This window comes from Thunnus albacares, chromosome 6, assembly GCF_914725855.1.
Source record: "Thunnus albacares chromosome 6, fThuAlb1.1, whole genome shotgun sequence".
NCBI classification, from domain to species: domain Eukaryota; kingdom Metazoa; phylum Chordata; class Actinopteri; order Scombriformes; family Scombridae; genus Thunnus; species Thunnus albacares.
The window spans coordinates 18065849-18081790 of NC_058111.1; the positions used below are offsets into that span (position 1 = coordinate 18065849).

The following is a 15942-nucleotide window of genomic DNA, read 5'->3' on the forward strand; positions in this document are numbered from 1 at the left end:
GCTTACAAAAAAGCTACATGATGATGTGTCTTATTTCCTTTGACCTTCCAGCATGGAACAGATGTTCTGTGGTGGGAAAAAAAGCTCTGACCAGAGCAATGTAGTTAGTTTGAATTTGCATTCATTACACTCACTGAATGGCATCTAATTTAAAACGCCACAAAAAGTATAATTAAGGGAATCAAGCTAACGTGAATGAGGTGACTAGCAGCACGGCTGTAATTATGAAGTTCTTCTCATCTGAGGTCATACCGTTGTTACACAAAAACTTGCAGTAATAAACTGGCGGAGAAGCTTCGGAACGAATGTCATGACATCATGCAGTACATTACAGCCTCTAACAAGCCGTTTTCACAGCAGACAGTTTGACTTGTCATAGAAAGAAAAACAAAGGTGCTGCTAATAACATTAACGATGGCTCCGTTCTGTTAAAGTGTCTCAGTAAGTCATGACAGTGTGACAGTGTGGACAATATCAGGACCCTGAAACTGAAGCAGCTAAAAGCCATCAGTCATTTTATTTACACCTGTGATGTGTCAAAATATCTCTATAAAGAGCAACTCTTGTTAATCTATTAATTATTTTAAGCCATTTTCCAGGCAAATAATAATTTAATGATTTCAGGTTCTCAAATTAGGGGATTTTGTGCTTTCGCTTGTCTAGTAGTAGCTATAGTACTGAATTGTCTTTGGGTTTTTGACTGTTGGTCAACCAAAATAGGTAATTTGAAGAAGGTTTTTGGGAACTTGTGATGCCATTTTTCATAATTTTCTGGACCAAATGATTAATCAATTAATTAAAGAGAGCTCAATATTGAAAATAATCATAAATTGCAGCCCTAAAGCACATGTACTTCACATTATTTCTAAACATATTCATAGCATGAAGGTGATAGTTTGAAGGTGATAATTTTTTTTGTTTGTTAACAGGCAATCAACAATGTCCACTTATTTCTGTATAATATGACAATCCACCAACTGAGTAAGAATCAATAAAGAAGCAGCAGGACAAACTAAACTAAACTAAACAGGCAGTCTTGTAACATCATATTTATACCATCACAGAAAACTTCAGGTCTGTGTTTATTTTGTTTCATTGTTGGTTTAAGAGTCTGCACTGTGTTACCACTATGTGATAATGTAACTTACAAACTTTATGTGATGGAAAACAACTCATGCAAAATGCCAACAGATTGTCATAATGTATAAAAAATCAGCAGGAATCAATGGATGCCTTGAAACAAGCTGTAGTGTCATGCATATGTGATCTGTAGTAAAACAGAAAACTTGGAGAAATTATTGACCTTGAAATTAGCAACACCATCTTACCACAAGGTCTATTTAGTAGCTGTTGTGGAGCTTTCAGTGATATGAAATGATCTTCACTGGCGGTGAGTTTTCCCAGTTGCAATGAAAATGAAGATGTTCGTATTTGTTTTTTTCTGAGCACTTTAAGGACTTCTACTCCATCTGCTGATGAAGATCGTGTGATATGAATAAAAGCTCCACAGCAGCTACTAAATGGACCTTTCTTCAACCACTAATGTAGCCCGCTAGACTTCGAGAGCAGTGAACCAGTCAAGAGACAAGAAAGAGTAAAGGAGACATGTTTATTATTTAAACTATCACTTAAATAAAAAAGTGCATAGAAAATAAACATGATTAGAAACTTTTCTTTTTACACTTATGTACAACTTTGTTTCCTAATTATACATTCAACCAAGTAGTTTGTGGTTTATTTTCACTGTGGTGGTTTTCCTTCATTTCGATGATGTGTATTGAGAGAACACTGTTAAAACGGGAGAAAATGTGACTGTTTGAACTCATGAACTTGTTATTACAGAGAGCAGGAGGAATATTGATAAGACAAAGGTATATTCAAGGCATAAGAAACAAGCCTGTTCATGATCCCTCTTTTTTTTTTGCATGTCCTACCGCCCGCTCCCTCTGTGACACCACATCCCATCCTAGGCTGAAAACTTCTATACACAAGAAACAATTAGAAAATTACAAATACATGTTAAGTACTCGCCCGACCTCTCCGAAACCGTGACTTGTAAAATAACAATTCAGGGTGGATGTTGCACAAAATAAATAAATTAAATGTTTTCAACATCATCATTATCTCAGCATTATGACTTTCTATAAAAACAGTACATGATAAGTACAACCAAAGCTTCAGAGGAGAAGAGGTGGTCAGGGAGACATGAGAGGTTTCCAAAACGAACAACAACATTTTGGCGGGATCTTTAAAAACTCCTGGTCAGTCTCCACAAACCAAGCTCTTAATTTATACCACATCAAGTAAGCCGTCTAGAAGTCCCTGTTAAAACGTACAAAGAAAAAACATAAAAACATTCACTACAACAACCAGGGAAAGAAATTAAAATGGCTGACCTCAAGAAGTTCACAACCACATTAACACAGTTACATTTCTCATCACATAAAAACCGTTCCTGTCCAGAAAGAAAACAGAAAAAACAAAAAAAGTAAAACTGCAATGTTCCTTGCTGGCGAAGGAACATTCACAGGCACAGCAAAATTGGTACTGGATATCAATATACAAAAGAATGATGCACGTTAGTTTCATCTGATAGTACTGTAACACAAAACCATTATAGAGTACATTGAAACATTGCTATTAACCATTATAAATCTGCTGTTTTGCTACTGTAACTAAGTTTGTCTGTCCATTCCATATATTGTATAGATACTAAAGTACAAGAAATTACTATGCATGTTTTCGTATAATATTGTTATGTATTTATACTATAATTACAGATAATGACGGAGAAGGGCCACTGGTGTGGCGCGGTAAAATGAAGTCCAAAGAAACAACGGAGACCATTTCCTTATTGTATATATGCTGTTAAAAACAGTGAAATAAACGACTTATTGTTCACTGAACCCTCTGACCCTGAAAATGCAGAAGTGGATCTCGAGAAACGAGAGTCATAGACAGAGCCCTTTGCATTGGTAGACATGTCATCACCGATGCTAGCGTGAACTGTTGAGCTAAACCAGTAAGAACCTGTTGTCCTACAGACAGAAATGCCACTGCTGTTCATTCTTCAGTGTTAATCCCAGTGCTGAAATGAAACTGCTGCTGCCGCCTTTGAGGTCACATCTACGCATCGTCCGTATCTACCCGGGTTGTTGACACGAGAACTGAAAACAAACGTAGCTGACGAAGCATCAACATCACAAATCTGGTGATGTGGAGGAGGAATATACATTCATTGTTGACCTTAGCAGCAGAACCCAGCGAGCCCGATGTAGGTGCAGCAGCACAACCACGAGGCTGGCCTGTCAGTCGGGGTCAGGTAGCTGGACTTTTAAGACCTGAACTCAAAGGAAAGCCCAGGTTATACACACTGCACCAACAAGGAAGGAGAGGGCTGCTGGCATGGTCCCTGCCTTCACTTTGTAGCAGAAAAGAGTCAAGTGCACTTTGCTAGAGCCTCAAACGCCACTTTCAGGGGTCATAAAGACCGATCGCAGGTTGACTGACCTCGGTTTTTATTATCAGGGCCTAACGCACAAACTCTCAGTGACTATCTGTGCTTGTGGTTTCAGCATAGGAGTTTGCATTGTCTGTCTGAAGAAAGAGCTGAGTTTTCCTATGTCTATTCAGTGCCTGTGTCACAGCTAAAGTGCAAACCATGTGTGGGATCACGTTTTTGTTTCAGCTCACAACAACAAAGGGGCAGAGTGGGGGTAACCGCTAACGGCCTTTAGGTGATAACGAAGTCGGCATGAATGATGGACAACAGTGAATTAAAAAAGGGACAAACAATGTTTCCAGTCACTTTGTGGAACCAGTCGGTCTGAAGAGTTTAATTAAATATTCGGTCCAGGACATGAAGGCTTGAGAGAGAGAAGAGGCGTTCTCTTTTACAACTAAGGCAAACCACAAGGAGACTGGATAAAACAAGGGAAGGTGATTTCCCAAATGCTGGCGCGCACCGATCAGTGGTCACCGTGACGAAGTGGTTTTGTTAAATGAACGGATTGGCTCAACAGAGATATGACAAATGCTGTTGGTAGCATTAAAATAAAGGCACCTCTTTATTATATAGACCAAGTCTGAAGAGGAACAATACTTTGAACTGACGGGACTTTTGTCTGATTTGTAGATGCCAAATTGGCTGCGAGTCAGTCGACCCACGGTTGATTAGTGACAAAAAGTAATTATTTTGATATGACTGTCTGGTAGCAGCAGTCTTTACGGGACTTGATTCTCTGTGTGATGTGGTGTGGAGACAATAAGGCTGGAGAGAGCAGATATCTGCTATGGATCAACAATCTAAACTCTCCCAAGTGCATAATAATAGTTCACATGACTGCCACACTGCCAGCTAGAACTGGAGCGACAAAAAAAAAAACAAAAAACAAAAAAAACCCCATCAGCTCTGACCGAACGGTCCCGGGATAAAGAGCTACTGGTGGACTGAACCCAACAGGACCAAGCCACAGACCAGCGTCAGTCTTTGGAATCAAAGAAAACATTCAGGCTACAAAAATCAAAAAAGAAAAAAAAAATTACGACAAAAACAACTTTGAAAAGGCAGCGGAATACAAAACATAGAGACCAAGCATTAGTTTTTGTAAACCTCTATTTCCTACAAAAATGGCAATAAAATAAATACGATTTTTTTTAAAAATATAAATACCATCATTAAGTGCTATTCACTAGTGAGTGCTTTTTAAGTCTTTTTGTAGAAAAATATACATTATTTACATTTGTTTTTTAAAAGCAAGCATGATATTTCCCTGTCCATATTAAAAAGACAGATAACAGACAAGACTTGAAAAGACTTAATACAAATAAAAACATTTTCATAGTAATGGTTATCACAACAGGCCAAGAAGGAAACAAGCTGTGTGGAAAATTCAATTCAAGGGCGTGATGTTTGGTTGTCTTTGCTGCTGTAATTTGGAACGTGACTCAAAAGTCCGAGCTAATAATTACCAAAAACAAGTTTGATAATAAGAACAGCATGCACAAACCTGCAACACGACTTTCTGTGAGATCCATGGCGTGCTCTGGATCAAGGCTCCAAAAATCAATTATAAATATGTCTACTTAAAGCACATCAGTAGAGTACTCCAGTCCCTTGGCTGTCAGTCCACCAGAATCTCTAGCTGCCTCGCTCTCTCAAGGCCAGAGGCTTAATCCCATCAATAACATGTCTACATAGCTACCAAGCTGTCAGACTACAGAAGTCAGTTTAAGTACAATGGATGGTATCAACCGTCAGATATCACCCTTATCATGAACCACCAAAAATAACCTTTTTGTCTTTTAAACAAATCTACATTTCTACACCCCTTGTCTCTTTTTTTACGTCCATCATTTCTCTTCCTTTCTGTGGCTACTGCTCCGCCGACTGTTTCCACCTGTACAGCTCTCATCAGGCTGCTATACACATACAAACAGCTCCTATTTACAGTGTCGAATGTACACACCTCCGGGCTTATAGAAAAAAAAGCCCGGTTAGGGGAAGGTTCCAGTAAATCGCCACGGCTCTGAAGGCATCAGGGCACATTCAGACAGGGAGATGTGCATCAATAACAGCTGACACTGAGATTTAAAAAAAAAAAAAAAAAGAATCTAACAAGTTTCTAATTAAAATTACTGTTCCAAGTCCCTTTAACAAATTGCACTTTGGTGTAAAATGGAACCAAGTTCTTTGATTTTTTTTTCCTTCTATGTTTACATCTCAGCATTAGTGGACCATAACATCTTCAAAGAAATGACACATCTTTTTAGAAAATTAAGGAGGACGGGCCAATGTCAAAAATGATGAAGGGGTAACTGTTTATAATCCAAATGTAAAGATTGCAATGCTGCAAAGGCTCTTATCATTTCATATCTTCACCCACTGAAGGTGAAACTTGCCATACCGAAATGTAAATGAGACAAAAGGAGGCACAATATGTTTCAATTTCTACAAATGGCCCCTCCTCCAATATGGCCTTTCCTGCACACACAGTACGACACACAACTGTTGTCTCTGCTGCGCTCTGCCGACACCGGCAGCAGAAACGCTCACAGAGCTCGTGCACTGGTGGCAGCTGTGGCCCTACGTGGACCGGACACACGGAAAAGTGGCATAAAGCCGGTGCCACGGAAACCCCCTGCAGGGGAGGCAGTCCTCTTTAAATCGTTTAGATACTGGTATCAGTTGAGGAACTTGCGACACTTCTTCGCACCACAGTTGCAGGGCAGCTTGTTGCTGGCGTCCTCGATGGGGAACTTGTAGTCGTACGTGAGCTCCTCTCCACAGTAGATGCGGCGAGAGGCGAAGATGACGATGTGCTTCTGGCCATCCACGGTGATGACCCGCGAGTAGCAGTTGGGCTCACAGGAGTGGTTGATGAAGCGGGCAGCGTTGCCGTGCACCGTGGCATCCACCACCTCGTAGTCGTCAATGCGAAACATGTAACAGCCAATCCCCTTTGAGGAAAATAAAGACACAAGTTACATGATTGATCCTTCCAAAGCTTTTTAGTCAAATTAATTAACAGTCAATTCTCCAGACTCAGAAGTCTTTCTCATTCTCACCTTTCCATCATAATATTTCTCCCGTTTGTCAGTGAGCACAGAGCGGATAACATTTCCAGAATATTCAATGACCATCTCCCCTGCATCAATGGTTTTCTTGCAGAATAGTCCTCGACCATGAATGGGAGATCTGTAAATCACAGTAATGTCATTTAAGTCTCTGTTTATAGACATATGTATAATTTTAAACCTTTTTTTTATACCTTCTAGTTCATCAAGACTTTGCTATAACAATAAATGAAAACGGTTGCCTATAAGTTGTCAAGCTTACACTTTACAGTTAATTTTGAGAAACAATAAATTGTTGTGATGAATAGGAATGAAATTGATTTAAATTGTTAATTGTTCTTCTCAACATTAAAACGAGCAAGGTAATTGCTACCTGCATGCTACAATCATCTGCTTCATGTGCAGCCTGATGATTTATAACTGATTAACAGATAAAGCGCCACAGATCTAACCTGTAGACTCCGACGGTTTCCTTTGAGGTGGCCTTGAGCTGTTTGAATCTAACAGCGAGTGGGAGCTCCATGGAGGCACGCCTGCAACCACAACATGAAAAAGACATTTTATATTGACGATATGAATAATTTCTCTGTAACCTCAAATGAAACCATCTTGATGAATTTCAAAACTGTTAATGATGATTATCCAAAAATGAGTGTTAAGATATAAAAGAATGTATTTTACCTGGCAGTCCTGAGCTGTCCTTCTTCATCATCATCTTCCTGTGGCCTGTACTCAGGAGGCTGGCGGTGTTTTGATGCCAAGAAATTGAACATGTCAAATACAGACCTCCTGGAGGACAGACAAGTGGAAAAGATAGCAGTCAGAAATAAACACAAGATGATTACTTTATATACCTATGAACATCATGATTCAGAATACTCATAGTGATGATTGCAATTAAAATCAATATTCAAATAAGGAATATTAAAGCTACAATTACAACTCAAACCAATATCTGCGTATGTGTATGTGAGTCCCATCCTAACCTGTGGTGGATCTCTGCACGAGCCGAGCCATGGGGGTTGATGGGAGGTTCATCGGTCTCCTCTGGTTTGTGGAAGCGGAAGCGGTAGCTCCGACAGTGTCTGGAGCCGTACAGCTGCTCCAACAGGAAGACCACCGCCTCGTGGACAACTCCCAGCATCCTCAGTCCGTTCACGCCTGAAAGAAGTGAAGAAACACATCAACAATGAGTCAAAAGAGTCGTCCAAATATGTATTTTTACAACAACATTTTTTCCTTTTTAAAACTTTTTTTTCCCATGTAGTCAGAGTAGTGCCTCACCTTCAAAAGAGAGCTCTTTGAGTCGGGCGTTGGAACGAGCTTCTTGCACCTTATCAGTCAGGGATTTCCAAGCCTCTGTAGAAAGACAGGCAGTTAGGACAGAAAGGCTCATGAAGTGTATGGTTCAATGTTTCACAGAATCAATTGGTTCTAATAAAAATAATTATTATATATATATATATATATATATATATATATATATATACACATATATGTATTACAACCTTCACAAAAAAGTAAAGTATTGTGCATGCATGTAACATTTTGGTTACACCATGTTACATGTTTTAATTACATTGAATTCATATTATATATAGATTATTTTTTGGCATTTTGTCTTTATGTGAGAGTCTGTATAGTGAGACAGGGGACATGGGAAGAGAGAGAGGCATGTGAGTGCCTTAACCGTTAGGCCACCAGGGCACCCCATTACATTAATTTACTAGTTCTGCCAAAGTGAATACTCAGTTTCACATTTAATTCAGCCAGGAAGTCTGACATTTACAGTATTTGGTGTTAAAATTTCAGGGTGTAGGTAGTTATGTAGGTTGTTTCTCGCACCTTCAATACTCTCACAGCGGATGTGGAAGCCATCCTCGCTGCGGATTTCAAAGATGATGCCTTTCTTGGGTTTGCTATCCATCCCCGTGTCCCTGCTGTTGCCGTCCTGCTCGGGTGGCGAAGCCACTGGAAGAGAACCTGCTCCCCCAGCTGCGGATGCTTTGTCTTTCCCCAAGACTTTCCCCGGTAAAACAGGACCTTCAGAAGTCTTCTTTTTACCAAGCACACTTGAAAAGATTTGAAGCAGGCATTAGAACTCAATTCAGTATAGTCAGTATAAAAATGGGTAACAAGGATGAAATGACGCCATACCTTTTGTTGGTTGCCTTGTCTGTGGGCTTGCCTGTGTCCATGGGTTCAGGGGAACTCAGCTCTTTAGAACTGCTTACAAAGAAGATCAAAATGACTATATATTGTATGCTACTTACATTTTAGTGAACAATTGGTAGGTATAGATTCAGTCAAGGTGAGCTATTTCACTTGACAAAGTCAGTGCAGTTTTCCCATTTATTCATGTCAATAAAAATAAATCCAGCATAATATAAATGCATCTCAAGCTGCCAAAATAATAACTGTCTCACCTTGGGTTAGAGGAGAGTCGTCCTGCAGGGTTATTGTGATGCTCCTCTGCCTGAGAGGCCTTGAGCTTCTTCCCGCTGATCATGTCCGTACTTTGCCTACTCCTCTTGGCTTTCTGTTTGCCTTTTTCTGCTCCTGAATGTGCAACTGATGAGGACGAGTTAAGTGGCCTTTGTTCTGAGGATCTGGAAATGGGAGTTGTTCTGCTGCTCTGGGAGTGTGCAGAGGTCTGTGTTTGGGTGAAAACGCCAACAACACGCCCCTTGGCAGGGCTTAAAGGTGTGGCTGGGGCTAAAGTAACAGTGGTGCTTGTACAGTCCACAGTCTGGGCTCTGTTAAAAGGCTGTGACTGGTGTTGTAAGTGGATATTACTGCCTTCTGTGTCTCCCTGCTGGTTGACAGCCATGCTGATGGTCTGTTGGGTGGGCAGGACACAGATGCTGCTGGCTATGGATGTCTGAACAGAGGAGCTAAGTTGTGACATCAGAGGAGCTGCCCCTGCTGACTGAAGGACCATCGGCTGATCGGATAGGCCCAACCCATGCGGGCTTGCCTTAAACAGGAGGTTGCTAATTGGCCCTGTGATCTCAGTAGAGTTGAGGACAGGGGTAGAGAGGGAGACTGATCCTGGTGCAAGAAGGCCAGCAGCACCACTAGGGGGCACAGACACAACATTTAACACTGACTGACTGGGGTTGAGACCAGAGACTGTGCAAGGTAGGAGGTGAGTAGAAGTATCGTGACCCAGGATACCAGACTGTGCTGTAGCAGGGATCCTCGGCTGAAGGAGAGTAGTGGGATCCAAATACATAACCCCACTTGGTTTGGGTCTCTTGATAATATTGGGGACCTTACGCTGGGAAGAGGAGAGGGTGCTTAACTCAACCAAGCCACCAGGCTGGCCAGGGATGCTAGCAGTAATCTGAGGGGAAGACAGGTTGATTAGGGTCATGTTAGGAGGGGCAACATCCGACGGGGCCAGAGTGGGCTGGCTGCGTGAGCGGGCCAACTTTTTGTTTTTTCTGGGCAGAAGACGAGATATAGGCCTTTTCTTGCCGTGAGCAGAGGCGAGTACAGTCGGGGAAGAAGTGAGAGAGGAGGGACTGGACACTATGGCAACACTGGGACCCAACTCGTGCGGTCGACCGGCCTCTGACACCAGAATCTGGGGCTGGTCGTGTGGCAACCCAATGAGAAGCCCTGAGGTGGTGCTTGGGATTCCTGCCTGGAAGCCGGTCTGTGTGGCTCCTCTAAATGTGTGAATCTGGGAGGAGTGGGGCATCGTGCCAAGGACTTTGCCGCCAGCGGGAAATATTGGCTGGGCCGAGGTGAGACCAGGATTTAACCCTGTGGTGAGTGTCATGGAACTGAGCACTGCTTGGGAGCTGGTGTCCATCACTCCTGCAGCGCTAATTTTTTGGGTGACTCCATTAGGGACAGTCTGAAGGACATAGAGGGGCTGGAACTGCTGGTTGACCAGGATGAGTTTGTCAGGGCCTGGTTTGATGACTGCTGGGCTGGAAACCTGAGCCTGGGATGGTCCTGGACCAGGGACTGGACTAGGGCTGCCTGTAGCTGCAGTTGGTGCTGGAAGGTACTTCTGACCCTGAAGAGGCAGAGAGGGAGAACTTGGCAAACCAGGAGTACCAGAATTCCTGGGAACATCCTGGTTACCTGGCGGTTCTACCACCTGGCCAATAGCAGGACTGGGAATAAACTGCTCAGGAGTCATGTGACCTTCAGTGACTTGTGTATCCCTGTTTCCCAGATTTGTAACATCATGTTGATTCTCTGATGGTGACACACCTGGCCCTGCTCTTTTCTTGTCCCCACTCTTTTCAGCACTGATAGTCTCTGGGTCAGAGGTCAAGCCCAGCATGGTGCGGTCTGAGGTATCCGAGATGAGGCTCCCAGCACTATGGTTCTGACTGGTACTGACAGTAGGGCTGCGTGTGGTCAGCACAGAGAGGTCAGAGGGCAGCTCCAGAGGAAGATATGGCTCTTCTACAGATATGGAGCTATTCACACTACTCTCCACAACCCCTCCACTCTCTGCACTGGGCAGTTGCTGGGAAAAGTCATCAAACAGAATGTCTTTGCGCCGGTTGACATCCACCCCGACATAACTCTCATCCAGCAGCAGCTCAGAAGAAGAAGGCTCAGGCTGTTGACCAAGAGCCTGCATTGACATGGAAGGTGTGTTCAGGACAAACTCCATGATGTCTGATGGCAAAATGTTACCGCAATCATCACTGTTGTTGTTGTCGGAGTCTGATTTAAGCAGGTCTGTGCTGAGGGACAGCTGAGCTTCGAGGGGATCCTGACCCTGACTTTGTGGCTGGGACTTGACCCCGCCTCCTAAAGGAAGACAGTTTTCTTTCTGGTTCTTTCTGCCTTCTCTTGTGTTACTGCTTACTGCTCCTGCTGCTCCGCCACTGTTGTCAGCCTCCTTGCTCGAGTCATGGGACTCCAGTTTCTCTGTGTGCCTTTCTCTGCCCCTTCTCTTAGGAGTGCTCTTATGTGGGGTGGAAGAGGAGGTGGCTGTAGTGGTTGTGGTGCTGGTGGTGCAGATGCTTGTGTCGCTCTCTGACCCATCATCAACGCCATCGAGCTGGCCAATACGCTGCTTGCCCAAGGTCCTATTAAACACAGCAAAGACAATACATTAGGTTGTTATTAGAGAGCATGGAAAAATAATCAATTAAAAACTATTGTGTGTACTTACAAAGCGCTCAGCATGTCTTCTTCAGCTTTTCCTTGTGCCCTCTGTTGTTGCTGCTCCTCATCTTTAAGAAAGCGTTGTAGCTGGGAGCCCCGTCCCAGACACTGGTCTATCCCTTCTATGGATGGCAGGCCCTCACCTGGGTTAATTATTGTTCGTGAGAAGTTGTAGTAGTAAGGGTCTTTACCCCTCTGTTTCATTCCGCTATCCTCATCCTCTCCGCTGTCCCCGGAAGAAGAGGAGGTGCTCATATCATCTGCTCCATCCACCTGCCCCTCAGCTGACTTCTTGCGACCACCGGTCCTCCTCTTAACCACAGCTCCAGCTCCATCCCCACTGCCATAGAAGGGGAGGTCCTCCTCGCCGTATGAGCGGACACCATAGAAGGGTGTGAGTCCAAAAAACATGTTTGAGCGTGCACGGGCACTGCGTCGGGGATAGCGCCGCTTGGCTGACCCTGACCCATCGCTGTCATCCTCGTGATGTTTGTCATCCATACCTCTGTCATGGTCATCTTCTGGGCCATCAGCCTCATCTTCAGTGCCTCGAGTGAGGAGGCTGCGGTGGTCGCGGAGTTCGCTGCGCGGGTGGTCTTTGTGCAAATCGTCCTCCTCCGTCTGCGTCTGGGTGTCAGATTCAGAGCTGTCACTGCTGCTGGCAGAGGGCGAGGAAAAGAGAGCGGAGCGGGCTGAACGACGGGTCCCCTGGCCGGCAGGAGAGACAGTGGAAGTAGTGGTTGTGGGACAGGAAGAAGAAATACCACCAACAGTGCTGGTCCCATTAGGGTCAGTCTTAATATCGGTCTTCAGTGGAGTTACAGTGGGGGGCTTAACAGATCTCTTTTTCTCTCTTGAGGACAGCTGCAGCTGGTTAGTTGTTGGTTTGGTGTGAGACTGAGAAGACGTCTTCACTCCTTTCTCTGGTGGTAAACCCGCCTGCTGCAGATGCTGCAAGTTGTCCACACTGGAGCTGTTCTTTCTCTCGGGACAGGAGAAATTTTCTCTGCTCTTTGAAGATGACCTGTCTCCTCCCTGGTTCTCAAGCTTCTCCCCCTGAGCCTTCCCATGGGCTTTGGTGCTGTTTCCAAGCATCTGAGCTTTGCTATTGCTGTTGTTGTGAGAGGTGGGGTTCGTAGCATGTGTGTTGGAGCTGCCGGTAGCTTTAGTATTATTGTTGAGGAGTGGAATTTTGTTGCTGCTGTTGCTATTTTGGAGACCTTTCTCCCTTTCTCGGTCTTTGGACACCTCTCTGCTGCCTGCTGTCTTAACTTTGGGGTGTTTGTCTTTGGCAGCTGAGGCTGCAGCTGGGGACGCAAGGTGCATGGAGCCTCGTTTGACAACGTCATCTTCTGCTGGTGTCCTTGACGGCCAAATAGGCTTCATGGCTGCTGCTGTGGCCGGACCTGATGAGTAATCATTTGATTTCCGTGCATTGGTCTTCTGAAACGAAGGCTGCGGGGAGCCGGATTTCCCAACAACTGAGTCCTTATGGAGTGAAGATGGCATTAAGTTTCCAGTGCCACTACTGCTCTCCTTCCCTGAGTTGGGCTTGTCCTTAGACTGGATAATGTTAGAGGTGGGGGTGGACCTGTGACGAGGCAACGAACTGAGGCTTGCAGAAACGTCCTGGTCTTTGCTTCCATGTTTCCCTTGCTTGTCAGCCTGCTTGGTGCTGCTACCTCTCTGCTGACTTGTGAGGACAGCAGTGCCCACAGGAGGGGAGGACTGGCCTGAGCCTGCAGGTGCCAGTCTGGGGTTCTTGCTCTCACCTGAAGCCTGTTTGGACTGACTGCCAGGGTTGCTGTCTTTCCCTGAGCCAGAGTCTTTGTTTCTCTCTGTACTTCTATAACTGGAATCTCTCGAGGGTCTCCCCTTGTCAGAGTCTCTGCTAGATGGTCTGTCTTTTCCTGCTTCCCTGCTATATTGTCTATGCTTCTCAGAGTCCCTTAGCCCCGTATCTCTACTGAGTGGCCTAGCTTTTTCAATATCCTTATAGCTGGAATCTCTAGAGGATGATTTGCTCTTATCTGTTTCTCTGTTGCTTGAGTCTCTGCTTGCCTGTCTCCCCTTCTCAGAGTCTCTGTTCACTTGTCTCCCCTTTTCTGAATCTCTTAAGGGGTCTCTACTGAGAGGTCTCCCCCTCTCAGATTCTTTCAGACCTGAGTCTTTACTCAACGGTCTCCGCTTTTCTGGCTCTTTGGCTGCTAGTTCGCCTTTGTCTGAGTCTTTTTGCCCAAGGTCTCTGGATGATCTATTCCTCTCAGAATCCTTAGAGGCTTGCTCTCGACTTGACACTCTCCCCTTGTCTGCATCTCTCAACCCTTGGTCTCTGGATGGTTGTGATCTATTCCTGTCTGTAGAGAACTGTCTACCTCTTTCATCGTCCCTCTGGACAGAGTCTTTGCTGGGGTGTTTGGCTTTTTCAGGGTCTCTGGCAGGCGAGGGGATGAGGGGCGGGGGTGAGGTAAGGGGTCGTGACAAAATCTGAGGTGGGGACGTCATCCCTCTCTGTCTGTGCAGCTGGTGAGTAGGAGGGGAGAGAGAAGGGGAGCTGTGGCGTCGTGAGTCAATATTCCGCATGCCAGTGTTCAGCAGGGAGTCTCCTACTGTCACAATCTCATGGCTTTGGGGCTGAGAGGAACCTCCTACAAAGAAGCAAAAAATGGAAATTAAATGTATGTAAATATGAATCTTAGAAATTATAAACTTTTAAAGACTTTAAGTTTGTACCTGGGGAGGGCATGGGCCTGGGGCCTTGTGAGCGCTGGCAAGGGGGGTAGCTGGGGTGCCGATTCCTGGTGTAAACCCTGAGCTTGGGGGTGTTGGCAGGGGAAAGGGTGTCTGAGCGCCGTGGAGACTCAAACGGATCAGGAAAGTCTTTATATAAAGAAAGAGAAAGTGACACAGAACATTCACTTTAGTTAAACATGTTGTATTACCAAATATGACGCATAAATGTACTGCAACAGATGCAAACCTAAATGATATAAAGTCCCTTCGGTTACCTGCTATGGGAGGTGGGCTGTGTGCTATCGTTCGATTCTCCTCAGGAGCCATCATGCTCTTCAGGTCAGACTCTACCACTGGAGGGTGACAAACTAGGATCCTACAGGTATACACACAGCGCTTTCGAGCATCTAAAGTACTCCAGTACACCCTGGAACACCTGGAGAGAGAGAATTTTTTTTAGTTCAACATAACTGACTTGGACATTTCAAGTTTCTCTGACAGTTAGATGTATTTTAAAGATACCCTGAAGTGATTTCTTATAAACAGAAAAGTCATGTTTACTCATCAAAATGCATTGTGTGTATCCAACATCTCACTTCCTCATAAAACATTTGAAAAGTTGATTTTTAAATTATTCTAAATCCTGTATCATTTAAATCCATGTTTACTGTGTCACCTGCATGTGTGCCTTTGTGCATAAGACAAACAAAATGGGGACCCCCTCAGAAAAAAACTGCTCCATAGTGCTACTAGAGATCAAAAACTCAACAGGGTACCTTTAATTGCAGAGATTCAAGGTTGTAATGGTAGCAATTAAAATTGTAAAAGACTTTCACATAAATGAAAATATAAAAAAATACTTACTGGTATCCTACAGGGAAGAGTTTGCGTTTGCAGTCTGAGAGTTCAGTCAATATCCCCAAACAATCAATGGTCATGGAGCCTGAAACGATGGTGAAGATGTTTAAATCAGCGTTCAAGAGACGTTGCAACAACAAGTCAAGTAAAAAGCAAGATAGACTGGCATTCATCTACCACCAGTCACCTTACCTATCATCATGTGGACATTTTCAGGCTCCAGTCCTGCCAACCACTTCCTCCTGAGACTAATTCCCTCCAGGTCCACCAGGATCCTGCGAGTCACCTCAAACTCAGACACGACCTGGGGGAAAAAAATTACACAAACATGTGTAAGTTGAAAAGAAAGAGTCTCCTTCCTGAATTGTAGCTTGATCTGTATAATATGTGATTGATGTATTGTAAAAAAGGATTTCCTCACCTCTCCCTTGATGAGATCCCTGTGCTTTGGACAATAGACTTTCTTGTCCTCCAGGAAGACGCAGTGGCACTGACGGGCGCACATGAAGTGGTAGTTACTGGTGCAAGAGGTGAGGCAGCAGCCAACTGTGGCCCCTGGCTTTTGACACTTCTCGCAGCGCTGAGGAGGAGTACATAGACACAGGTTTCATGTGTCTGTTCGATCAATATAAA

General features: G+C 44.2%; 1 protein-coding gene across 2 annotated transcripts in view; it reads right to left on the minus strand.

Moving 5' to 3' along the window:
* Nucleotides 1–1595: 1595 nt before the first annotated feature.
* Nucleotides 1596–15942, minus strand: part of kmt2a (lysine (K)-specific methyltransferase 2A) — a 43883-nt gene continuing 29536 nt past the window's right edge. For both annotated transcript variants that reach the window (XM_044355297.1, XM_044355296.1), the window contains exons 20-34: nt 15731–15889; nt 15502–15613; nt 15316–15394; nt 14727–14887; nt 14452–14598; nt 11726–14366; nt 9003–11639; nt 8734–8805; nt 8422–8648; nt 7861–7935; nt 7563–7737; nt 7258–7365; nt 7029–7109; nt 6568–6697; nt 1596–6459 (exon numbers count right to left, since the gene is read on the minus strand). In XM_044355297.1, coding sequence (XP_044211232.1) covers nt 6184–6459; nt 6568–6697; nt 7029–7109; nt 7258–7365; nt 7563–7737; nt 7861–7935; nt 8422–8648; nt 8734–8805; nt 9003–11639; nt 11726–14366; nt 14452–14598; nt 14727–14887; nt 15316–15394; nt 15502–15613; nt 15731–15889 — 7080 coding nt within the window. In that variant the 3' untranslated portion in view covers nt 1596–6183. The remainder of the gene's footprint in view (nt 6460–6567; nt 6698–7028; nt 7110–7257; nt 7366–7562; nt 7738–7860; nt 7936–8421; nt 8649–8733; nt 8806–9002; nt 11640–11725; nt 14367–14451; nt 14599–14726; nt 14888–15315; nt 15395–15501; nt 15614–15730; nt 15890–15942) is intronic.